The sequence below is a fragment of the Sceloporus occidentalis genome, unplaced genomic scaffold (genome assembly GCF_023333645.1).
Source record: "Sceloporus occidentalis isolate IW3139 unplaced genomic scaffold, rSceOcc1.0.p SCAF_259, whole genome shotgun sequence".
In the NCBI taxonomy this organism is placed as follows: Eukaryota; Metazoa; Chordata; class Lepidosauria; order Squamata; family Phrynosomatidae; genus Sceloporus; species Sceloporus occidentalis.
In genome coordinates, this window is record NW_028317239.1 from 512,162 (window position 1) to 539,494 (window position 27,333).

Here is a 27,333-nt window from a genome sequence, read left to right on the forward strand (position 1 = left end):
CAGATGAGGTGCCATGCGTGAGCGCTGTGGACTCAGTATGTTTCCAGTCATAGAAAACACGCGCTCACTTTGAACAGTGGTTGGCGGACATGATAGTAGCTGCTGCGCAACCCATGAGAGTGCAGGCCACACACTCTTCTTTTCATCCCAGTAGCTAAGAGGATCAACATTAGGCTCAGAAGGAACTTCACAGAGGTAAAGTTTGACCATTTCAGCAGCACTACTCTCCTTTCTGCTGCTAGCTCTGTCAGATGGTCCAACTATACTCCCAAGTGCCTCTTCCCAAAACGCAGCTGCTCCACTCAGCTGTGTTGTGCTGCTTGTGGCACTGCTGCTGATGCTGCTGCTAGGAGTAGCAGACCACATCATCTCTTCCTCCTCCTGCACCTCTCCCTCCTCGGACAGCATTCCCATTTTACGCTGCCAGTCACGCACCTTGTTGACCAATTGCTCCCGGTAGCTACTGAGAACATTACATTTCAAAGCTAGCTTTCCCTTAATTCTTGGATCGCAAAGGCACGCTAGCATCATTTCGGGACTCTCTTCCATTCGTTTGCGAAGGTGTACTTTTAGCAGATCCTTCAGCTTCCTGACTATGGCTGCTATGTCAGGATGTAGAGTGCCACCTTGAACAGCCTCACGGTTTCCAAGGAACACATCCATCTTGCTGCCTAGATGGGAGAACACTGGGATTACCTGGGCCAGACTGGCAGTGTTTGAGCTTAAATTTTCTGTGGCATCCCTGAATGGTTTAAGGACTGCCACTAGCTGGGCGATCACTGTCCAATCCTCCCTATTCAATGGAGAGGTAATCCCAATATTGTGCTCTGAGGCAAGATTATGGATTGCCCTCTGCTGCTCCAAAATCCTCTCGAGCATGTCTAACGTGGAGTTCCACCGTGTACTGACATCCTGACGTAGGCAGTGTACGGGAAGACCTGACCTCTCTTGCTCTTCCCTCAAAAGTTGGCTAGCCTTAACACTATGGTGAAAGTGCCCAGCGATCTTTCTGCAGCGGGACAGAACTACTGCTGCCACATTAGTTCCTTCTGACATTGCTGCCTTCACTACAAGATGGATGATGTGGGCTGCACAGCGCACACCAACAATATGACCATCTCGCAGCGCTTTCACCATATTGGCACCTCCGTCAGTTACCACAAAACCAACTTCAACATTGGTGCCCGCCTCTGCTCCCACCCAAAGGCTAAACATTTTCCTCATCGCATGCAGAATGTTTTGGGAAGTGTGCTTTTCATCCATCACTTCTGCATGGAGAAGGAAAGATCGGTAGCCTGCTGCAGCAGCTTCATTAGACACACCGGGCTGCCACCAGTGTGCTGTCAAAGAAAGAAAGGCATGCTGGCCGCTAGGTGCACTCCACAAATCTGTAGTGAAATGAACAGACTGACCAGCAGCCTTGGAAAGCTCCTCTTTCACTGCTGCAACACAGGACCGATACAATGAGGGGACAATGTTCCTGCTGAAAGTGGAACGTGACGGAACTGTATATTGTGGAGCCACAGCCGCCATCAATTGTTTGAAAGGCTCCCCTTCGATCATAGAGAAGGATGCCCCTCCAACAGCAATGAACTGACCAATCAGTCGCGTTACTTTATTGGCCTGCTGTTTGGGCATTGACCTTTTGGATTGGAATGCCACAAATTGTTCCAGGGTGGGCTGGACATGCAGTGCTCCAACCTGCCTTGGTCTCTGGCTGCCAGCACTAGTTGCTGCTGCTGCTGCTGCTGCTGCTGCTGCTATTGGCTCAGAAGAAGAAGCTGTTGGGGTTTTTCCACGGCCACCAGCTATGCTGCCTGCACTAAGTTTTCCCTCTGCATCTTTCCCCAATAGCACAGCGTTGTGTTGAGTGCTGAGGTGATGCTTCATGCTAGCACTGGTAAAATGGCCAGACACTTTCCCTCTGCTTATTAGCTTCCCACAATGTTTGCACTTTCCATAGCGCCCTTCTTCAACATTTTCAAAGTGCTCCCAAATTGGGGCGCGCATAGCCTTGGAGTGTGCCTTGGGTGCTGCTCCTACTGCTCGGGGTGGATGAACAGAGGCAGAACTAGTGGTGGTGGGACTGGTGGTAACAGTACTGGCCATAGTGGGACTGCTAATTGCTTTAGATTTGCTAGGTTTTGCTGCTGCTGCTGGTGGTGGTGGTGGTGGTGATGATCGTAGCGGAGAAGGTGGAGGCTCAGGGGAAAATTGTGCACTAGTCATTTGGACACTGCTCCCTGAGGAATCTGATTCCTGACCACTCATCTCCTCTACTTCCTCTGGCTCATAGTCTAGCTCTTCATTAGCCAGATCGAATGGAATTCCTGCTAGGCTGGAGCTAAGACTGATATCGTCGTGAGACTCGTGACTAGTAGTAGTGCGAGCAGGAAGAATAGACTCTGCACTTGGCCTCTCAGTCTCAGGCTCCTCTGCTACCTCGCTAGGTGGAGTTCCACTATGTGTAGCCCTCTCTCTAACTGTCTTTACAAAAATTTTGTAAGGACTTGGTGGCTTGCTAGAGGTACTAGGAGGACATGGCGTGGCGGTACCAGTGGGAACAGTAGGCGCAGCACTAGTGGTGGTAGAGGCGGTAGAGGTGGGGGTGGTGGTGGTGGTGGTTTTCCCTACAAAGGAATGAGATCGCTTTGGTTTGGGACCCCTCTGAGTCTTGCTGCTAATTTGGCTCTGCTTGGTACCTTGCATGCTGCTGGTGGATGGGGAAGATGCTGCTTGGGGCAAAAGGCACTTCTTTTTAGTCACTGGGCTGGTACTACTGGTGCTACCCTTTAACTTTGAACGTGCTTCTGGTGCTTTAGGCTTTCCGTAAAAAACCATAGAGCTTGTGGGCCTAGCCGCACTACTACTGCCTGCTTTTGGTGCCTTTCCTTTACTTGATGATCCTTCAAGCAATGCTTCCCCAAATGATAAGCGAGAGCTTGGCCTACTTGGCCGACTAGACTGACGCAAAGGCTGCATCTTAGAACTGGTGGTGGTGCTGGTGGTGGTGCTGGTGGTGGCGGTGGTAGATGGAGCTTGTCCCTCCTTAGTCCCAAAAGGAGGATCCATTTCAAATTTTGTGTTGTGTGTGTAGTGTAGTGTAGTGTTTAAAAAACTATAAAAAAAATAAAAAAATAAAAATAAAAAAAAAGGAAAAACGAATTAAAGACAAAAAATTAGAGGAAGTTCTCTTCAGTGCTACTGCTTAAAAAGTAAAACTATGCACTACTGCACTGTGCTGTGTGCAATCTGCCAAAGTGCTAAAGTTATTTAAATTATTAACTCAAGATTAACTATTTAATAACTAGCAGTATTTTATTTTTAATTTGAATTTACACGGGCCTAAGAGCTTAGCCTACTACTATGCTAGCCTAAAGCTATATTTCCTTACTATAAGTCTACCTCTAGGCAGACGCTCTCAAACCCACTAAGCTAAAGTGAGGTTAAATCAGATTCAGTATATGATTTATTAATTAATATTAAGTTATATAATATTAATAGATTAGAAATAATTTACTTATATATTATGTATTATAGATAGAAGAATATAGATTATGAATTAGAATTTAGAATTAGAATTACTTATATTATAGATTATGAATTAGAATTTATATTGTTATATATTATTTATAATATATTATAGATTAAGATTAAAGAAGATTAGAATTATTTTAGTACTACAGCTAGTAGCTTGAAGCTTTGCTTAGTACAGCTCGTCACAGTCAATTTTTCTTGAAAACAATTAGAAATAAAATAAAATGTCACAGCAAAACAGTTAGCTTCACTGCTGGCTGCACTCACTAGCCCAACAAGTTCACTTCACTGATGGACTGAGGTGAGCAAAACACTAAGGGTACTTTTAATAAAATTGAAATAAAATGTAAAATAAATGAGAAAATCTTTGCAAAACAGTTAACGTCACTGCTTGCTGATCAAAAAAAAACACAGCACTTATGCGGCTGCACTCACTAGCCCAACAAGTTCACTTCACTGATGGACTGAGGTGAGCAAAACAAATGAAATAAAATGAAAGATTAATTAAGAAAAATTGACTTGGTCTCTTTATTGCTAAAACAAAGCACAAACTATAGAGCTGCAGCACCAGTACTAATAAGATTAGCTGAACTATACGCTAGTAGTAATTATTTAATATTATTACTTTTATTTATAGCTAATTTAATTAACTATTAAGACAAGAAAGAATTATAGAATTATTGATATTACTGATTTTAGATTAGACACTAGTAGATGTCTTGAATGTCTACAGTACACTCTACACTAGTATACTATTACTAACTATAACTGACAAATATATATATAATTTTATAATGAATTCAATTATTAATTATATTAATTAATATTACTGATTTTAAATTAGACACTAGTAGATGAATGTCTACAGTACACTCTACACTAGTATACTATAGAATATATATATATATATGACTGACAAATATATATATAATAATGAACTATTAAATTATAGATTCTATTAAATTATTATTTATAAATTCTATTTAATTTATTTAAGCAGGACAGGCAATAGGCACTAGTGCCAGCCCAGGGCAAGGGCACCCCAGTGCCACTGAGGCACTGGGTGCACTGTCAACTCAACAGCACTTACACTACAGTTGATGACAAATTAAATAAAAAAAATTAAATTAATCAAATTATTATTATTAATTATATTAAGTAGCACTGAAGTGAGGATGAAGTACACTGTGAGAAATGGCAGGCTAAGGCTTACCAGTCTCACACAGAACAGAACAATCTCTCTCTGTAACGCTCGGATGCAGCACAGCAGTGTTGCCAAAGCAGTCACAGCGAAAAATGAATGGATCTCTCAGGCAAGCTCTGGTCTTATAAAGGCGCCTTCAGAATTCAAAAAACAGCAGCACAGGCATTGGACGAGACCCTTAGCGTGACGTCACAAGAGTGAGCTGATTGGACAGACGAGATCAGCTCACTCCTGTTTGAAATTTTGGCGGCTGCGCGGCAAAAACGAAGACGATCACGAAGAATCTTCGATTCTTCGTGGTTGTGAGTCTTCGTCTTCTCCTACGTTTTGCCGGCACTGTATTCTCTTCGGCGTGTCTTCGGAACGAACAAAAAAACGGCCTCTTCGTGCTCGTTTTCATGTTCGCCCGAAGACGAATGCGCAAGTCTAATGATAACCCTAAGTCATATGGCCCGGGCTGGTGGGCCAGTGCCTGATGGCACATCTCATCTACTGTTACTGCCAATCACATCTTTTATTGTGCAGACACTGGCTGGATACACACAGCCGCAAGCTGTAAAAGTGTGCATGTTTCCAGTAGCTGACCGCACTTACATCATTTTACTGGCAGAGGGCCTTACTGTGACCGGTGTCCCTGACTGTGATTACAAAGCTTGATACAAACGTGTATCAAAGGAAGTCTAAGGCAGGTACATTTCTACACCATGGCGCCAATAGATGGCAGTGTGGTTGTTCTACTGGCCTTCACCCTTTTTGGAGGCCATGAGATATATTCACCAAAACAAACGGGTTCAGCTGCTTCTTCAGTTCAATTTGGTGCCATTTGCATGAAAATCACAACTTGGTTAATGTGAAAGATTCAGACATCACTGACTTAAGGAAAAACAAAGGCCTTGCAATTTTTTAATTTAACTTGAATATTAAAAAAAAAAAGAAATCTGTTCTTCTGAATAAAAAAAATATTTGAACCTGAGGGCCGAGTATGTCGTCAGAGCGCTATGTAACGTAAGTGCCGCCGGGACAGGTTACCACTCTTTCCATGATTGTGCATCGTGCACTTCCTGGCTCCAGAGGCAAAGCAAAACGTCTTGTGGCTGAAAAGTAAAGCTGCTTTGGAGTTTATTAAACCTTCATTTGCTACCAAAGTTTAATGACGCTCTTAAGGTTTTAGTAAATACGGCAAATTTACCCCCTTGACTGCTAACGACGGCAGGTATACAGGTATAACTTAAACAGGTATAATACCTTGGTGCTGCAGAACCAACACACTGACCACAAGTGTGTGAAAGATAATACACAAAATAAAGAAATAAAGTGCTGCGCAAAATTTACAAACGACACCACAATATGTGCGGAAATTAAATTAAATAATACTTAAATTCATTAAAATGGATTCTTCAATAGTTTCCTCTGTTGGGAAGCCCATAGAGCCCCTTCTGGGGAATGGAGTTTCTTCTTTGTACCAGTGTACCAGAAAAGACCGGAGGAGAAAGAGTTAAAATAAAGTAGTAGCTTTAATATGAATAAAAAAGTAGTATCTTATATATAAGAATACTTTAACGCTCCTGTGGAGAGGACCGGAATAATGCTGTGTTGTAGCAATAACAGCTTGGTTCTCACAGGATTCCTCTGTGTCCACTTCCTCCATGGGCGTATTCAGCACAACACGTTTCACCAATTGGCTTCCTCAGGTGCATATACCATATCTGGGAACACTCCAAGTTTGACCCAGAGTCCCCAGGGGAACCCTTGCTTCCCTGGGTCTCCATGTCACTTTCCACGTAGCCGTGCCCATTTCTGTCCACATCTTGCCTACTCCCCGCCCATTTCCTTCCCACTAAAGGATATCTAGGGCTAGCTCCACCTACCTTTGTGACTAGCCCCACCCCATGCAAAGCTAATCCTTCAAAGAGGGAGATCCCAGGTGTGATTAACGCCATAACACCATTACCTCCATAACACAGCATTAAAGACATATAGCTCTGCCACAAGAATATTCAATGCACCCAATACTCTTTGTGTAATTAACCTTTTGCTCTCTTTGCCCCCTTGCCATTATATATAAACGATGTGTGAATCTCTTTACCTTCCAGTAAAGTTATCATCTCTCTTTTCTGTTACATTTATAAGCATCAGAGTGTTTTATTTACACAAAAGATTTTCATTTGTTTGATCTCACCTCCTAAACAGACAAAGTGTAATCCACAGACCAGGAGCATTAAAGAAAGACAGGAGAACCTGAGAATCTATGTGACTCACATATCGAAACAACCCGATGATTAGGTTACTGAACTGCCTGAGGTTATTATTTAAGATACAGCCTAGAAATACAGGATCACACTATGAAGCAGGGTTATACTGAATGAATTTATATATATCAGGGTAAAACAATTGATTACCAAGCAGGGTACAAAGATGAGTGCAATCATGGCCATCTTTAATAATTATGGGGCCCTAGGCAAGCCTTCCCTTGTGGACCCAAAAGTGTCTCTCAAGTCTCAACCCAGCTGCAGACCTCTCCGCTAGTGATTCCACGTGTTTTGTGGGATGTCTGATGCTGGTTCCTGGCTAGAATATCATATGATATCCAATTGTAGAGGTATTTATCAACCTCAATCATGCTTTGCAGCCTTAGCGTACACTAGGTGGCTGCTGAGCATGTCAAAAAGACAGCTGCTAGGTGCTCATAAGATAAGAGCCACACTAAACGGATTCTTTATGGCAATGCTTATGAGCTCTTTCCTCAGTGATAGTGTTGCACTGGGGGACTAAGAAAGACCCATGTCAATCTTTACAACAGGCAGTTTGACAAGTAGTCAGGCTGTTTGGCAGATTGGGATAACAAAACTAGAACTCATACAAATTGCTAATATGCCATGAAAACATTATAATAAAACTTTTTGTGCACAGAAAAAAGTTGAAAATAAAGAATGCTTGGAATGTGAGTAAATCTGTCCTAAAAAATTAGTAGGTATTATTGGATTTTAAAAATGGACTGAATAAATGAGCCAACTGGTTCTTTTTTTATGTACTTGACTATGTATCTGGATAAAACAGAAATGGATTATCTCATCAAATCCTCCCACCTAGTGGTGAAATAGATTATTGCACTTGTGTGTATTAGCAAACAGAGGGACCCAGCAATGGCAATTACTATTATTACTTTTTTGTGTTCGTCTTTGTGGAGGGAAAAATACTTATATTTCACGAATATTCGCCCGTTCCTGTGTTCGCTCCGGGCGAATATTCTTGTACATTCTTCGTGTTCGTTTTTTTTTCTTCGTTTTTTACGGGGTTAACGCTTTGGCACCAGGACTTTAAATGTCCGTACGAGCAACTCTATTGGTCGCCGGCAGGGGCCTCTTCTGCCATCAACCAATGAAGAGCACCTGTAATCGCTCGTACAGACTTTTAAAATCCTGGTGCCGCAACTTAAACTTTACAAATTATTATTATTGTTATATAGCGCCATCATATTCTATAGCACTGTACAACGATACAATGAATGAAAACAGTGACAGTGATTCTCTCGTTGTACCATGTATCCTCCCTATTTTGCCTTCTCCCTTGCTCTTTTTTTTACACACTTTGCAAAAACAAATAAAAAAATATATTAACATAAATTATTTTGTTCAATACAGTACCTCCAATGCTTTAATAGACATTAAACATGTAGTGCATCACATAACAATTAGAAAACAGAAAGTTAGGAAGGTCCCTCTCAAACAAGCCCACAAATCTAGAGGATTGGGGTATGCTACTCTAGACGTCAAGGGTATAAATTATTAACCCCTTGATGACAATTGACAGTCCGGGCATGTCATGCACTAACATCCATTTAGTGACAATTGATGTGCCAGGCAGTGGCGGATCTACCGGGGTCGCAGGGGTCGCGACTGCGACCGGGCCCCGGCGGCAGGGGGGCCCAAGCCAAGGGGCCGCCCGAAATCTTTTTTAAGTTTTTTGATTTTTTTTTAAAATAAGGCAGGGGCGTCCAACATGCGGCCCGCGGGCCAAATGCGGCCCGCGTAAGATCGGCAGCCAGGGCAACCGATCTTACACGAGCCGCACCTCAAGCCCTGCTACTTACTTGTGGGAGGGTCTTCTGGACAGCACAGAGGAAGCGGAGTTCACGTGACATCCTACTTCCTCTGTGCTTTAGCAGAGAAGGCAGAGGGAGGCCGTGCCCCCTGCTGAAGTCTGTGAGCGGCATCGAAGGGAGATGCAGTGCAGGTAAGGGGGTGGGGAGGGTGTTTGAATGAGTGTGTGTGATTGAGGGAATGAATCTGTGAATTAATGATTATATGAATAAATGTGTGTGTGTGTGTGTGTGTGTGTATGTGATAGCATGGATGTGTAAGTGCTGGAACCTAGGCATGATGGGACTGTGATTGCTGTTAGCAATCACACTCCTATCATGCCAAGTCAGCCAGTACATGCTGAAACCTGGCCAGCTGCCCCCCTTGTGTAGTGATGCTGCCAGCAGTATGGGGTCTGCACTTACAGCCACCCTGTACCAGCATGTACTGGCTGACTTGGCATGATAGGAGTGTGATTGCTAACAGCAATCACAGTCCCATAATGCCTAGGTTCCAGCATTTACTGGATGGATGTGTAAGTGCTGGAACCTAGGCATGATGGGACTGTGATTGCTGTTAGCAATCACCCTCCTATCATGCCAAGTCAGCCAGTACATGCTGAAACCTGGCTAGCTGCCCCCCTTGTGTATTGATGCTGCCAGCAGTATGGGGTCTGCACATCACTTACAGCCATCCTGTACCAGCGTGTATTGGCTGACTTGGCATGATAGGAGTGTGATTGCTAATAGCAATCAGAGTCCCATCATGCCTAGGTTCCAGCATTTACTGGATGGATGTGTAAGTGCTGGAACCTAGGCATGATGGGACTGTGACTACTGTTAGCAATCACACTCCTATCATGCCAAGTCAGCCAGTACATGCTGAAACCTAGCTAGCTGCCCCCCTTGTGTAGTGATGCTGCCAGCAGTATGGGGTCTGCACATCACTTACAGCCACCCTGTACCAGCATTTACTGGCTGACTTGGCATGATAGGAGTGTGATTGCTAACAGCAATCACAGCGAGCACAGTCCCATCATGCCTAGGTACCAGCATTTACTGGTTACCTGGGTATGATAGGAGTGTGATTGCTGTTAGCAATCACACTCCTATCATGCCAAGTCATATTGCTAATTTTGTCCAATTGTGTGTTACCTACTTTTATTAAACATGTGAGTTTTTATTATTATTTTTAAAGGTGGGGGTCATTTTCGGTTTTGGTTAAGTGAACCCTGAATGTTTTGGTCCAGAATTTTCATTTTAGTTCATCCCTAGAAATCTAGGGAATCCTGAATTTGTAGTCGCAAAACTTTCAAGGCCCAGAAATCAGTGAGAGGAAGAGTAAAGGTTTTGTGTCATTTTACTTTATTTTAATCTGCATATTTTATTAAAGGCCATATTTTTTGTCACAGTGAAAAATGAGTGCGGCCCGCGCACGTATACAATTCTGATGAAGTGGCCCACTGCAGAAAAAACTTGGACACCCCTGGATTATGCCCTTTGTACATGCGCCCCTTTTTCTTTGATTTTTTTACAGATATGATTCAATATGTAAATTGAATTTGTTGAATTAGTTGAAAAATAATTGTTGGGTAAAAATCATGTTTTTTTTGAGGGGGTGGGGGGTGAGGGGGTGGGGGGGCCCTTAACAGATTCTCGCACCCGGGCCCTGAGGCGTCTAGTTACGCCCCTGGTGCCAGGACTGTCATGGCTTTAAACGGGTGCAGAAAGCGATCCACGTTCACTTTATGCACCCAAATGATATTGCCGTAGTGGCTCGATATCGAGGCATTCAGCAACGCTGAGATGGTATAAGGGGTCATGTCTGCCCCCTCCACAGTGCGTCAACGTCTGCCATACAGTGTATGGGGGCAGACACCCGTTTTAAAAGAGTTTAAGAGGCGATCAGCGATGCGATTTTGCCACTCGCAAGATGGCGGCGCGTCCTTTCAAAAAATCAAGGAGTTGAAAGTTTCCAAGAGGGTCTCTCCAGACCATCCTGAGAACTCAGGTACTGCATTCAACCATGCAAATCAATGGAGCCCAGCTTTCTAATCATGATGCGATAAGTAAAATAAATTAAAACAAAAAAAAAAGTAATAATAAAAATAGTTTAAAAAAATAATAAAAACACTGTAATATATGGTTTGATGGGGTAAATTGCATTGAAAAATACCCAAAATAGCACATAGTGAAGAATTACCAGATTTGGAAAAAATGGTTTTGAAAATGCAAAATGCTACTTGTACTTATTGCTCCATAACATGCAGAAAAAAACCCATAAAAACATTGGGTATTTCTAAACTCAGGACAAATAGTAGAATCTATTTAGCAGTTTTTTTCATTAGCTTTTGCAGATGAGTAACATATTTTTCAAGTAAAAATAATGTCCCAGGTTTTGCACACGACTGGGGCTGGGGTGGCTGAACAGGGCTCTGTGGATTGGGGTTCTTTTGTTACCACTTTTAAGTCACTTCCTTCCGCTTCCCGAGCAGGGCAGGTTTCCTCGGTAGTGCAGACATCACCTGCCACGGTTTGGGAGAGTGGGGTTTCAAATACCGGCAATGTGACTTCTGTCCTATCTCTTCATCAGGCCCTTCTGCTGGGAGAGGGGAAGGAGCGGGTGCAGGTTCTTCTGAGGGCGCAGTGCCTGCTGCTTCTGCTGCTGGGGCGAAGGAAACGGGGGATCTGGTTCGCCCCTCAGATACCGCGAAGGGCAAAGTGTATGTTTGATTTAAGGGTCCTTTGTGGGGTTCATCTGAAGCAGGAGGTGAAGGAAAAAATATGGAAAGGGGAATATGTGGACATATAAAAAGAGGGGGTCGTTGTTCTTGTGCTAGATTACGGCTCCTGGCAGGGGTATGCGGCTAAAGTTCCCGGAGTGTGGTGGAACTGTTGGTTAATCAGTATATTGTTAAAGGGCGTAGTAGTAACCTCCATGGGGTGAAGTGTGGTAGTTGGGGTGGAGGGACCCTAAGTCATGGAGGTTACATTTATTGTATGTTTTAAGTTTTAAATAAATATTTTAGGTGTCACAGTGCTTTGATTATAAATAAAGCTGTGGCCTTTTCAAAATCCACTCAGTTGTCTGTGTTTTATTTTGCCAAGTCAATAGTTCGTTATTAAGATAAAAGCAGGACCCACAAGCTGTCAAGTGCTGCGATCGCTTCTTTTTGAGATGCCAAGTAGGGCAGATTTTACTTGTAATTCTCAGACTTTTCACAATTCGTATTGAAGCCCACGGGGGCCAGAATGGACTAGAGTGGGCCCTGACAGAGTGCTGAGCAGGGCTAGGCTAAGGCAGGAATTGTGGATTTTAGGGGAGGAGTTTTGGTAGGAGGATATTTAAGTTTGGTGATCACAGGGGTAAGGATCCATTTTGTTTAACCTTACCTGGTGGTGTTTGTCCTACCCACCCTCCCCTTATGTGGTTGAGTTTGTGAAGTGGTGTTGCTGCATTAGTCACAGTCGTGGGCGGTAGCTTGCCAGGTATCCAAGGGGTTAATGTGGTGGTATGATCATTGGTGGTCATAACCGGTGGGAGGTTCCTTGCAAGGAGTGGTGCTCGGAACCTCAGGTCCGGGTTGGGGCATCCTGGTATGTCCCCTCCCAAAATTGGTGTGTGGTTTGGTACCTGGATAACTTGGCAAGCTAGGTTGGTTTTGGTTACGTCATTGTCTCTGTTAACGCATCTATGTTTATTATTTCAGGTTTTACAGGACAATGACTGTTAAATAAAACGGCTGTGGCCTTTTCAAACCCATCTTGTGTGTTGGTGTTTTATTTAATTGAGCAGCTGAGCCGAGCCTGGCCCGTGAGTCGAAGCTACATCTGTCAAAAGCTGGTGGGGCAGATTACCCTCATCAAAAGTCAGTAAACTCACACAGAAAATTAATTTATAGAGATCAGGTCAACGTTGAACGTTTTAAGAAGATAATGGAAAGCGCAAGCTGCCTAAGTGGCGCGCTAATTGTCCATTGCTGGACATTAGTTATATAACAGTCACTAAAAGGTCAGGAAAGTTAAGGCATAACGTTTTGGCGGGCTAGGTTAGCTAAATCTAATTCTAGGTTGCTGGGCAGGCAGTTTATTTAGCGCAGCTGATTGGTTAATCAGCTGTGCTGCAGCATGAGGTTTGAGTGGTCGTTCTGTGCGGAGGGAAAAATAAGCGCAGCTGATTGGTGCAGTCAGTTGTGCTCACGGCGCGTGGCGAGATTAAATTCACCTCAAGAGAAATCTTCAAGAAGCTGTTGCTGAGCAAGCGTCCCACCCCCCCTCCCTTTTTGTGTTTAAATGTAAGGTATGCAATATGTTATATTGTCGTAGTTTTATAAGGGGTAAAGGTCGCCTCTGTGTTGAGGTGGATAGAGGCTTGGTTTTACACAATCTGGCTGAGAAAGGGGCGGATTGTATTTGGTGTATTATATATATAAGAAGTTATTTGGTTATTTACGTTAAACGGTTTGTGTTGTTAATGCCTCTTATACCCTTTTAAATAAAGCTACGGCCAATTTTATCCAATTTATTGAATCATCTTTTTTATTACTGCACAATACTTTGAAGCACAACTTTACATAAAATTATAGAATAAAAAACAATTGTGGAGGTTATCATGATCGTTATCAAGACCAATCATTTTGTGTAGTAGAATAATTGTATTCATTAAAAGAGTACTTTAATTTCTATTGAAATTATATTACATGCCATCTTCATGCCCCCACGGAGGGGGGGGACAGCATGGGCTATAGTGGGCCCTGACTGTTGTGCAGAGGAGGGGTAGGCTTTTTTGGCGGGTATTTAGGGGGTGGAGTTGGGGGTAGATTATTTAAGAGGCTGTTTTTCCGGGCTTAGGAACCATTTTTGTGGTTAGCTTACCTGATTGTGTGTCTGTGCGCTTCTGGGCTTTTTTGGCTGTCTGTCTCTTGCTTTTCTGCTCTGTCCTTCTGGCTGTTGTCTTTTTACCACCCCTGCAGGTCGGCAGATGGACCCGGACATGGAGGAGCTGCTTGCCGGCGTGAGGAAGGCAGCGTTGGAGCACGGTTAATCGTGGCTATGGGAGCAGCTGGGATCTGCGTTGAAGCCGGTTCAAGGGTCTGGAAGTATTACTTCAGAAAAAACTGCAGTAATTTTTCGTCGCGGACAGCAGGTTCCGGACGACGGGAGATGGAGGGACGCACCGGAGACGGAGGAGCCGCTCGGTTCCCAGACGTAGGAAGGGATGCCCGCAGGAGCAGTCGTGGTGGGGGTGCATTTAAAGTCTGAGGTAAAGGAAAAGATATGGAAGGGGGAGTATGTGGAGTTGATCTCTTTACTTCCTCTAGAAGAGCCACTTGACATCAAAGAGGATGAAAAGAAGGGGGATAGTAAGAAGGAGGAGGAGGAGAAGAAGAGAAAATATAGGAAAATCCTGAAAACTTTTCGGGAATTGGCTGCAGGCTTTTTGTATATTGGCGAGTATTATTGGGGAGAAATCCCCGGATAAGTGCTCCTCCCTGTTTTGCTATGTGGATAGGAAATGGGAGGCTTATAAGGTGTCTGGGTGTGGTGGCATGTGCCTTCCGATGGGTTGCTCAATTTCGTACACCGACTTTGAAAGGTCCAGTTCTTTTGTGGAGTGGGTAGTGCAGGAAGAGGCGGGCTGTCGCTCCTTGGTGCATTACTTGGACGGCTTTCTGTGCGTGGGACCTCGGATGTGTGTTTGCACTTGCTGCGCACATTGTAGGTGGTGGTGGCTTCTTTTGAGCACTTTTTTGAGTGGTGGCCTGCGGCCTGGCATGCTAGCCCACTCATTGACATACCTGGGAACTTCTGGGCTCCGGCTACCCAGAGCCTTCCCTTGCAGGACACGGCCAGGACTGCCCACTGACGTCAGCGGGCGGTCCCGTGATGTCAGTGGGCGGAACGCCATAATCAGTGGGAGTTCCCCCTGACGTCGGTGGGAGTTCCCCCTGATGTGGGTGGGCTGTCCCGCTGACGTTGGTGGGCTGACCCCCATTTAAATGGAAAATGGGCGGGGAGCGGGACGTGTCAGGACCCCACTCCCACAACCCGCAGGATTCGGGTCCTGACTCGGAGAACCGGAGAAGTTCCCAGGTATGCTCATTAAGAGCTTGGCTTTTCTGGAATTGTTTTCTTTGGTGGTGGCCTTGATGCTATTGGGTGGCGGATGCGTGATTGCAGGATTTTGTTTTTCGCTGATAATTTGGTGGTGGTTCATTCGGTTAATAAGTTGTCTGCTGCATTGGTTCCGGTGGTTACGTTTCTGCAGTGGTTTGTTTTGTTGTGCATGTAGTTTTAGCACAAAACATGTTCCCGGGATCAGTTTCAGCAGGAGGCACCTGGGCGGACGCAGTGGGCATGTTTTGAAGGTGATTAATAAAGGGTTGCAGGTTCCTGATGCTAGGCGTCCGTTCTCTGCTGGGCTTCTTTGCCGGTTGTTTGGGGTATTGCGGGGCATTTGTTTTGAGGGTTTTGGGGTGCTGTTGTTTCAGGCGGTTTTGGCTTTGCCCATTTTTGGTGCTTTTCGGGTGTCGGAATTGGTTAGTCCTGCTAAGTCTGTGCACCAGGGTTTGCCTTGGCAGGATGTCGAACGTGTGAGGGTGATTTGGTGGTTGTCTGTTTGAGGTCTTCCAAGATGGATGTGTTGAGGATGGAGCGAGGCAGACAGGTGCGGTTGTATGCTTTGCCGGGGGAGATCATTTGCCCAGTGCAATGTGTGCAGAGTTGTTTGGGTGTTGGCCTGTAGGTGGGGTGTCTTTCTTGGTCCATCAAGATTTGTCGCCGATGTCTCGGTTTTCAATTCTTGCGTGTGATGTGGCTGGGGCTTGGTTAACTTGGGCTTTCGTTGGCTGAATTTGGGACACATTCGTTCCGGACCAGAGCGGCTACGGTAGCGGGCCGATTGGGGTTGGGGGAAGGAGTCATCCAGAGAATCGGTCAGTGGGAGTCGGCTTGTTTTCGGGGGTATATCAGGCCGTTGCGGTTGGTTAGTTGATTGTGGTTTTGGAGGCGATTGGTTTCCCCCTTCCCTATTTTTTTCTGTTTTTGCATTGCAGGGCCTTGTTTCATCGCTTGGATCATTGGCCTCCCACCGGGGCCGACAGAGAGCCACAGTTAGGTGCAACGGCCTGTAGCTGGGCTTCCCCATGGACTTGGTGCATATGAGGTGGTTTAGGGCTCGGGGCATGGTGTGTGATGGGGTGTTGTTGGAGGTGGTGAGCTATTTGCCCTTGAGGGTTTGTCCATCGGTGGTCATTATCCACGGATGATATAGGGGTTACGCCTCAGCGGGAACTTGTGTGGAAGATGAGGCGAGATGTTGAGTGTTTGTTGGAGTTGGTCCAGGGTTTGAAGTTGGTTTGGTCGGAGATGATTCCGAGACATCGTTGGCGTCATGCGAGGGATAGGGTGGCTATAAAGCGTAGCCGTGGAAAGTTAATAGGTTGATGGCGAGTTTTGTATGCCAGCAGCAGGTGGTGGTTGTTTGGCATTTTGCTTTGGAGGAGTTTTGCCCTAGTTTGTTTAGTGTGGATGGGGTGCATCTTTCAGATTTAGGGTTTGATTTCTTTAATTTGGCTATTGCAGAGGGGATAGAAAAGGCCTTGTTTTTTCTTGGGGGGGGGCATCCGGCTTAAGGTGTCAAGGGATAGGCTATTGGCAGCAGCTTGCCAGGTATCCAGGGGGTTAATGTGGTGGTAAGTGAATGGTTGGTAACAACTGGTGGGAGGTTCTTGGCTGTCAGTGCTGGGAACCTCAGGTACGGGTGGGGGCATCCAAGTATGTCTAAAGTGGTATATGGCTCTGGATTACTTGGCAAGCTTTGTGTGTTTATTGTATATATTTACATGTTTTAGTTTTTTGAGTCATTGTCCTTGTTAATGCACCTACGTTTATTGTTTCAGGTTTTGGCGTGACACAAAAAATTGGCTGTGGCCTTTTCTTATCCATATTCAATGGTGTGTGTGGTGTCATTATTGGGGTTAATAGGGGAACAAGCCTATCATGACCTTACAGCTTGGGAGATTTTAGTTAATATACCCAAGAGACTTAATAATATCATTATTTTGGTTAAAATGCGTAGGGCACCTAAGTAAGTGGTAGTTAGCAAGGAGTCTAACTGTGAACTTCCCGGGGTAGGCTACCCAGAACTGTCTGTCATTTGGGAGTTTGCTGCCGATAGAGGTTGTCTACATACTGTATGTTCATTGAACCTGAACATCAGATGCCTCTGATTTCAAAATATTCTCTTTTACCATCTCACATAGACAGAATTTACAGATCTGTACAATAAAATATTCAAATATGCCTCAAAACCCACTTGACTTGGTAGATTATTAATTACAGTTACATATTTACATAGTTGCATAGCCTGTGGGACTAATTCTGTTGAAGTTTAAATATAAAGGAAGAAAAATTAGGCTATAATTCAATATATTTTAAGCTTTAGCAGCAGCAGGGCAAGATCAACTGAACTGCAATAAATTTTATATGATTTACACTTTTAAAGTACAACATTTTAGATGAATATTTGCATTAAATACCTTAGTTCGTCATACAAACAAAATACACGTTTGTATTCACACTAGCCAGTCCTAACAATACACATCCACAACATTCCATGTTCATCACAAGTACACGGCTTATTCATGCATTTCTATTTATTAATCTTATCATTCTAATCTACACATTTCTGACATGGTTCAGATCTGATTCTTCTACTTCCAGAACACCCAAAAATTAATGGGCTTTCATGCCAGCTTTACTGATTTTCTCAGCTAATTTTGGCCAGATTTTTTCTGCAGCCTTCATCTTCAAAGATTTGGATGTAGGCTTCTTCTCCTTGGACATGTGTTTAGAGATCCACTGGAGGTAATACTGGGTAGAGGTGTAAACTCCAGGCTTTTGCTTCTGGCCACAGCCGGCTCCCCAGCTGGTTATGCCAACCACACTATAGAACTTAGCTTTGCTTTTTTTGCACATCAGAGGTCCTCCGCTGTCACCCTGTGTGAATCAAGAAAAGAAAGCATTTCTTAAGAAAACTATTAATAATTACTACAACCTCAGCTGTTCCTCTGCACTGTTTTGTAAAACAAATACTGTCCAGGATTTTAAAAATATTAACATATGTATCATTACTGAATTCAAAGGACATGAGGACAATAATGGGCTTACCTGGCAACTGTCAATACCACCCTGTTCATATCCGGCACATACGTTGTAGTCACGCACAGCTCCATTGTACCAGGTTGGACGGTTGCAGCGTTTCACTGGAATTAAATTCACAGGAGCTTCCTGGAGGATGTCCGATGTTTCAGTGACTGAAAAAGAGTCATAAAATGCAGGGCTGGCCTCAGAATCCTTGGGGCTCTCTAAAAACATAAAAACATGACCCCATCCCACATCCCACCCCAAACTCCTTCTATCACCCTTACAATGGTGGGACAAAATGCCCTAAAGCTTGCAATGGGGTTACCAAGATTCAGAAAGGTGCCACAAGGGAGCACATAGGGTTCATGAAAAAGCCTATTCTTGTGTATTAAATCTATGGATAAATCTATGGATACTTACAGCCTTCTTCAAGGTAGCCCCAGCCTGCGATGTAGCAGTCGTCCATTTTGTGCAGAATGGCTTGTTTGGCAGGGAGACAGGCTGGCTGAGTGTAATTATCAAATATTAGAGGCTTATTCAGCCTGAGCAAGGCAATGTCATTAGCCCACATTTCCGGGTTGTATTTCTCGTGTTTAATCTTTTCTATTACAGTTCGGATCTGAGCATTTGTCCCCATGTCTGAAAGTTGGTTGGCGCCAAAGACAAGTCTCCAGGTATCACTGAATAAACCAAAGTACATTTTATTAGTGAATTTACTTTTTCAGGCATTAATAAATCCCATATTGACCAAAATGTATGCCATGTTTGTTTTTTGTCACAAGCCTCCACTAGCTTAATTATTGTAGGACATAGGCATCTGATTAAAGGATTTCTGATAAATGTTTCTACTGAAAGATCCCAATTAGTTGTAACACAAAGCACACAGGCCCACCGCCTTCTAAACTCGTGTAGCTCTGCATATTTCCAGATAAAACTATTTAAGTTACTTACTTGCCGTGATCGTTGAAACAATGGGCAGCTGTGAGAACCCACAAATGATTCAGGACAGTGCCGCCGCATAAATGAAAATACTCGTTGTCAACGCCCTCCTGGATACTCACTGCCCAGGGCCAGTTACCGGGCTCCGCATCCCTTCCCCCCACCACGCGGGAGCCACGGAAATCCTCCACTAGGGGTCTGTTTCCACAGACTGAAATAAAAACAAAAGGTCTTTTAATAAACAGGATGTCCCTGTAATCTGTATAATTTTATTGGTATTTACAGAATATGAATAATTCAGTATGAATAACACATATTATTAAATTTCTTCGTTTTTAAAACTTAACCTGTTTTAAAAATACAAAGGGGGAGTTAAATAGTTAATAATAGAATGAGCTGTAACAGTTGATAATAACAATCATTGCAGTATATAATCATCCCTAATGCGCTTGATGCCAAATAATCTGTAATAACCGATAAACTCACCTCTCTGAGCTCTCAGATGCCACCAAAAGAGCCCAAATAATAAAACCGCTCAGGAACAGCTTCATGCTAATTCATGCACATCGAAAAGCTATCTGAGTGTGCAATAGAATGTGCAGCCTGCTTCTAACTAAGGAATTTTTGACTTCATTAAAGCAGAATCAATTATTAGTTCACAAAACGTGAACGTGTGAAACACGGCAACATGATGAGACAGGGGAGAAAACAAAAAAATAAATAAATAAATAAATAAACGCACCTATGTTTATTGTTTCAGGTTTTGGCGTTTTGGAGACAATGACTCTAATACATAAAATTGGCTGTGGCCTTTTCTTATCCATATTCTATGGTGTGCGGTGTCATTATTGGGGTTAATGGGGGGTTAAGCCTAGCCTGGAAAATCGAGGCTACAACAGTCATAACACAGATATGGATTCAGTGCTTCTCTAGCATATTTTATAACAAAGTATTAATGCTCTAATGTTACATTAAATGTTATTAATCAAAACAAGAGAATTTAAGACCCAACTTTTCATATTATTTTATTAAAAACTATTTGTTCATATAACCTTTGGCCTTCTTTAAAACAGAGCGCATACCCAGTAATGCTTAGCCTTGTGAATATTATTCTTGTCACCTAGGAAATGGTGCAAATATGACCAGTAATCAAACTGTAAATTGGCTCAACGATCATTTCTTTGCTACCAAGAACATGCAGGAATCTGTTCCGAGGAGATAAGGGTTCAGGATAGGAGTGAGAAGGGGTGTCGTTACAGAGGACTGCTAATCATGGGGGCTTCTATTTCATGTATTAATTCAACAATACAGAGGACACCCTATATCCCCTAAGTATTCCCGCCCCTCACATTTACATCCCCCAATCAAAGCAGGTAAGTCTGTCAACTGTTCTGTGTCACTTTTGGCAGAACAGTTGACAGACTTACCTGCTTCCCACCCTCCCTCCCTTTTTATGTACTAACTTTCTTTTCTTTCGTCACAGCAGGCGGTTTGTGTGTCCTTGCCGGTCTGGTTTTGCTAAGTTATGGAGTTTGGATGCTGGTGTGAAGGAAGGCTCAATCCTCCCCCGATCTCTGGTGTTTTATTGGATGTGCCCACCGAGCTTATGATGGGCTGGTGGTTAGCACTGGTTTTGGCAGCTGAAGTTAGCTGTCATGTTTTTTTTTTGGACGACGGGGGAGGTGAGTACCTATGGTTTGGATTTTACGGTGGTGAGCGGCTAGCAAGGACAGGGTTATTTTCAGTTATTATTGTTATTTATACTTTTGTTGTATATTGTGTGTTTATGTTAATTTATCCTTTGTGTTTTAAGGCCAACACAGTGTTGTTCTTGATGTTTTGTTAATAAAGTGTTCTGTGGCCTGTTTTATCCAAATAAGTCTCTGTAACATTATTTGGTGGGTCTAGGTGGTAGTTGGGTGTCAGAGCACGGTACACACTACCTACATACATGTGACACTTACCTCGGCGGGTATCCGCTCCAGGGCTCGAATCACAGCTCACCCATCCACTGCCTCTGTCGACAGTGTCACTTGACCGGCATGAGAGGAGGTCAGCTCTCTCCTTGTCGTTTGCTCCAGGCGCAGGAGGGTAAATGGCGGTGCGCACGGACTGGTATGGATGACAGGCGCGTGCATGGTTACAAAGCAGGCATAGACAGAAGAGCCCTGCCTTCCTCCTGACGCCGCTTGCTGACATCATCTAGTGGGTGGAGTCGCTCCACCCACAATCTGCAGGATCATTAGTGGCTTTGGCAGACTATCAGGTATTTAAACCCCCCGCTTACTTTGTTCAGAGCCCTTGTTCGGTACAAACCTACTTTGTGATTCCTGTATTGTTCATCTTATTGCCTGTTATCAGATCCTTTGCTTGTTCGCTGACTATTCCTCTTAGAGGCACAGGCCACCTTCCATCTGTGCAGGGGCGTACCTAGAGTATTTGGCACCTGGGGCAGATCCTGTATGTGGCACCCCCTCACACACACACACACTTTAAAACTGCTTAGCTTCTATCATTAGGCAAACATTGACGGGGGTATGAGATAACTCATGGCAAACTCATTTGGCCTCCAGTATCATCTATATGCAGATGATATCCAAATCTACCTGTCTTCTCCTGATCTCTCTCCATCTCTCATGTCCCGTATTACCAATTGCTTGTCTGCTATTTCTTCATGGATGTCACAACACTATTTGAAACTTAATCTTTCTAAAACTGAACTCATTATCTTCCCTCCCTCCATCTCCACTCCACTACCTGAATTCTCTATCACCATTAACAACACGACTATCTCTGCTACTAACCAGGCCCGATGCCTTGGGGTCATCCTTGACTCAAACCTCTCCTTCATCCCTCACATTCAGTCCCTCGCCAGATCCTGCCGCATGCACCTAAAAAACATCTCTCGTATCCGCCCATTCCTCACCCAAGAATCCACAAAAATTCTGGTTCATTCACTTATCATTTCCCGTCTCGACTACTGCAACACTCTTCTGGTTGGCACTCCACTGTCTCAACTCTCTCCTCTACAGTCTATCCTAAATGCTGCTGCTAGGCTCATCTTCCTTGCACGTCGCTCCTCTTCTGCTTACCCCCTCTGTGAAACCCTCCATTGGCTCCCAATTACCTCTAGAATTAAATTTAAGATCCTGGTACTGACATATAAGGCCATCCATAATACTGCTCCTCCATACATTTCTGACCTCATTAGCAAATACTCTCCTACTCGATCCCTACGTTCTTCCCATGGGCTAAGGCTCTCCTCCTCACTCATCACCTCTTCCTTTTCCCGTCTACAAGATTTCACTCGAGCTGCCCCATATCTCTGGAATCTACTCCCAAGGAACCTTCAGCATTCACCCTCCCTCCCGACATTCAAGAAACATCTAAAAACCCACTTCTTCAGAGAAGCATTCCATCTTAGCTGCTAGAACTTCCTTGTCATCGATACAACCACCACACTACCTCTCACCCTTTCTCTATGCCTTATGTTTGTCACCCCGTTTCCCTCTAGATTGTAAGCTTGCGAGCAGGGCTCTCTCCACCAAATGTATCGGTTTGTCTTAGTCTGTCAATTCTTGTCTTGTCATATCCCTTGAAGTTATGTATTGTATTAAGCACTGCGTAAACTGTTGGCGCTATATAAATAAAAGATAATAATAATAATAATAATAACTGTTATCCTTATATACTGAAGCAGACATTGACGGTGGTACAGCATAACACCTATCACTATATACTGAGGCAGGCATTGACAGTGGTACAGCATAACTGCTATCATTATATACTGATGCAAACATTAACGGTAATACAGCATAACTGTTATCATTATATACTGAGGCAAACATTGATGGTGGTACAGCATAACTGCTATCATTATATACTGAGGCAAACATTGACGGTGGTATAGGATTACTATTATCATTATATACTGAGGCAGACATTGACAGTGGTACCGGATAACTGTTATCATTATATACTGAGGCACGCACTGACAGTGGTACAGCATAACCCCTATCACTATATACTAAGCCAAACATTGATGTGGTGAAGGCCTACCACTTCAGTGTCTGGCTTAGTGTATAGTAGCGATGCACTGAAATTAAAATTCTGGACCGAAACCGAAAAATTCATCATTCACTTGGCCGAAAATGAAAATGACTCCCCCACATTTAAAAACAAAAGCAAAAAAAAAAAACCACTTTTATTAAAAGTAAGTAACACACCAAAATTAGACAAAAAAAAATCAACAATATATATATATATATATATATATATACACACACACATCAAAATTGGACAGAAAAATGCAATAACGATATTAATATTATATATATATATCTATATACCGTATTTGCTCGATTATAAGACGACCCTGATTATAAGACGACCCCCCAAAATCTGAATATTAACTTAGGAAAAAAAGAAAAAGCCTGAATATAAGACGACCCTAAAGGAAAAAAGTTTTACCAGTAAATGTTAATTCATGTAAACTATTTTTTTAAATAAAAGCTATGATTGAGAAAAATATTTTTTTTGTTTTTATTTCCTTGTATTTTCCAACCTGTCCCCCAGTTACGCACATCTGCCCCCAGGCTTGCCACACCAATATGGCACTGTGGCCCATGATATGCCTTTTAACCCTCTATATGCCACTGTGCCCCATGGTATGCCTTTTGACCCCCTATGTGCCACTCTGCCTCCAGAAATGCCTTATACCCCTATATCCCATTCTGGCATTTAGGGGGTTAAAATGCATATTATGGGGCAGAGTGGCATATAGGGAGGTATAAGGCATTCCAGGAGGCAGTGGCATTAAGGGAGTTAAAAGGCATTGTATAGAGCACTCTATAAGGCATTTCAGGAGGCAGAGTGCTCTATTAAATGCCCCCTTAACGCCACTCTGCTTCCTGAAATGCCTTATAACTCCCTATATGCCACTCTGCCCCATAATATGCCTTTTAACCCCCTAAGTGCCAGAGTGGCATATAGGGGTATAAGGCATTCCAGAAATGCCCTATGTCCCCCATTTAACACACACACGCACACACACTTACCGGTGCTTCCAAATTCCTGCTGTATTGCCGGGGCAGCGGGTTGACGTCTCCTTCCGCTGCAGCCAGAAGGAGGTGGAGTTGGCAGCGGGGGGTTGTCTGCGTCCGTCGCGGATACCTTTCCCGGCTGTCAGAGATCAGAGTTCCGGCACCTGTGCGGGGAACTCTGATTTCTGACAGTCGGGGAAGGTATCCGCGACGGACGCAGACAACCCCCGCTGCTAGCCACACCTCCTTCCGGCTGCAGCGGACGTTGTCTACGCGGATCGCGTAGACGTCAACCCGCTGCCCCGGCAATACAGCAGGAAGCACCGGTAAGTAAGTGTGGGGGGGGGGGGGAAGACAGGATGATCCAGGTCCCCTGCAGCGGTGCGGGGGATCTGGATCTTAGTCTCATAATCAGACCTCTATTTGAGGTCTGATTAGAAGACGACCCCGATTAGAAGACGAGGGGTATTTTTCAGAGCATTTGCTCTGAAAAAAACCTCGTCTTATAATCGAGCAAATACGGTATATATATATATGATTGTTTACAGCAATCACAATCCTATCATGCCCATGCATACACAGATTACAGCATGTACTGGCTGCCTGGGCATGATAGGAGTGTGATTACTGTTAACAATCATATATATATATTAATATTGTTATTGATTTTTTTCTGTCCAATTTTGGTGTGTTACTTACTTTTAATAAAGGTGTGGTTGGACCAAAATTGGACAAAAAACAAACAACAAAAAAATCAACAATAATCAACCATTCTCAACCAATTTACTCCCTCTCCTATCTCAAACATGTCCTATGACATTTGAGAATTCCACTCTCAAATCTGCTGCTGAGGATACAGCCCCAGTTACTACGAAGTTCACTTTTCTTCATGACGTTCACGTTTCCAACCCTGGCACACGACACCCTGTAACCCGACACCTATGACGTTGTTTATGCACTGCTGAACGTAGTTGGTGGAAGTCTCATTCCATGTCTGACTTTCTGCACTATAAATGAATGTTACGTTCCTACTAACATTGCTTGCTTGGAAATGTAGCTGCTGTAGCTGCTCTCCTCAAGTGGCCTCCTTATAAGTGGCTATGTAAGAGTTACACTGGACCATCCCGACATCCATCCCTGGTCTTCATGCTTTCATCAATCCTCTGGCAATCACTAATGTCTGCCATATCTCCTTCTGTTACAGGTATGAATATCCCATATTTTATTTGAACCCCTCATCTCTTGCTGTTACCCCTGTTTTCCACCTGGTATGAATATCCCATATTTCATTTGAACCCCTCATCTCCTGCTGTTACCCCTGTTTTCTACCTGGTATGAATATCCCATATTTCTTTTGAACCCCTCATATCCTGCTGTTACCCCTGTTTTCTACCTGGTATGTCTGCATCCTGCCTGTCTCCATACCCTGTTGATATCAAAGGGTTACATTTGGTGCCCTCTAGTCTAGCTTAATTGCATTTGTTAGCCAAGGTGTGAAACATCTACCTCCTGTATGCAATCACCTTATCTGACCACTTGTGAGGAAGCCCTATATATATTCCTAGACCTCACTTGGAAACAAGCTTGCTTGGAAATGTAATAAGTGGCTATATAAGAGTTACACTGCAGTTAAACGGGAGCGAAACGACATACCAGGTACCACTGCAGAAAGCGGTTACAACACCATTGGAACCAGATCAACACATCCCCATCCAAGCAGTCCTCTCCTATTGTCTCACTTCCCCCTCAACCGCCGACTAGATTGTAAGCTCCCAAGAGTAGGGCCCTCTTCTCCTTTTGTACTAGTTTGTTATTGTATGTGTTTTTGTATGTGCAATTGTTCTACTGACTGTAACAGCACTGCGGAATCTGCCGGCGCTTTATAAATAAATGTAATGTAATGTACTACTCTGCTCTCAACCTTGCTAAATAAACCTACTTCACCTCCCTCATCTCCTCCCTGTCTCCTAACTACTCCATGCTAATCCTACTGGACCTTTCTGCTGCTTTCGACACTGTGGACCACCCTCTTCTCCTTCAAACTCTTCATGGTCTTGGTCTCTGTGGCACTGTTCTCTCCTGGTTCACTTCCTACCTCTGTAATCGTACCTTCAGCGTTTCTGTCTCCAATAACACTTCTCCTCCCCTCCCCCTCTCAGTCGGGGTACCCCAAGGCTCAATTGTAGGACCCCTTCTGTTCTCTCTTTACACTTCTTCACTTGGCAAACTTATCTTATCCTTTGGCTTGCAATACCACCTGTATGCTGATGACACCCAGATCTACCTATCCTCTCCTGATCTGTCTCCCTCTTGGATCGTGTAACTAACTGTCCCGCCTCAGCCTCTACTTGGTTGTCTACACATTTCCTGAAACTCAATCTCTCCAAAACTGAACTTCTCATCTTCCCTCCCTCCAATGCTAAGACTCCCCCCTATTCTTGATGTTAATATTGGATGCTACACAAGACAATCTATTAATTCAATTGAACAAGAGATAGTGTCAGGTGCTTTTACAGAGTGGCAAAATAGTCTTTATACAAACAGACGTGATCTCTGCAATCAAGAACACAGATGAAAGAACTGTATCCAAATACACATTATATAAAGAAGTACTGTAAATAAAAGTGGTGTGAACCTCTATCATCAGACTCTATAGTAATCTCTTATTTCCTTCTCTGTATAATCCGCTCATAATCTGTCTTTAGTTGCTCAAAAAGAGCTAAAAGAGCAGTTATTTGTATCTATAGTTTTATGTGAGGTGACCCCACATTTACCAACATCAGAAACATTTGGTAAAAGCATACAGTATAGATCCGCTTTACTATTTAACCTCATGGTCACATAACCCAGTCCTTGGTGTAAGTGATTTTTAGTTATTGGACAGATTCTAGGCTGTGGTACCTGTGTATCTCTTTTGTGCTGTGTATGAAGTTTACGTGGCAAGACGACCTCGTATTTCTGTCCAGGGGGGATCCGATCGGATGCTGCAAGAGAACATGCCAAATAGTTATTTATAAAAATATTATTATTAGCCTGCCATTGTTCTCAGTCATGTGTTATTTTGGGTAACCTTCCTTGCTCAAACACCACACTGAGCTGACGCTTTTTGGCAATGCTAATGAAGTCCATTTATAGACTTTTATTAGTCTGAGTCTAAGGCTAGGTAATAAACACTGAGCCATTCAATTGCTTAACATAAGGCAGCATGATGGGACCAGTGGCCAAAGGTAGCAAGACTACCAAATTAATGTCCAAAGGCTGTTTTTCAATTGTCAACATATAACCCCAAAAAATTAAATATAAAATAATAAAAACTAAACATGATAATTCAGTGGTCATAAAAAAATTGTCCAGGTCTTCAGAACAGGACACTAAGGTAGGTTTCT

General features: G+C 43.5%; 1 protein-coding gene across 1 annotated transcript in view; it reads right to left on the minus strand.

The window, feature by feature from the left end:
- The window catches only part of LOC149275894 (zinc metalloproteinase-disintegrin-like VLAIP-B), a 58,772-nt gene extending 40,169 nt beyond the window's left edge, over positions 1-18,603 (minus strand). Inside the window, 4 exon segments of the mRNA XM_089504202.1 lie at positions 13,997-14,077; positions 17,582-17,819; positions 17,991-18,136; positions 18,387-18,603. Coding sequence (XP_089360328.1) covers positions 13,997-14,077; positions 17,582-17,819; positions 17,991-18,136; positions 18,387-18,603 — 682 coding nt within the window.
- Between the last annotated feature and the right edge of the window lie 8,730 nt (positions 18,604-27,333).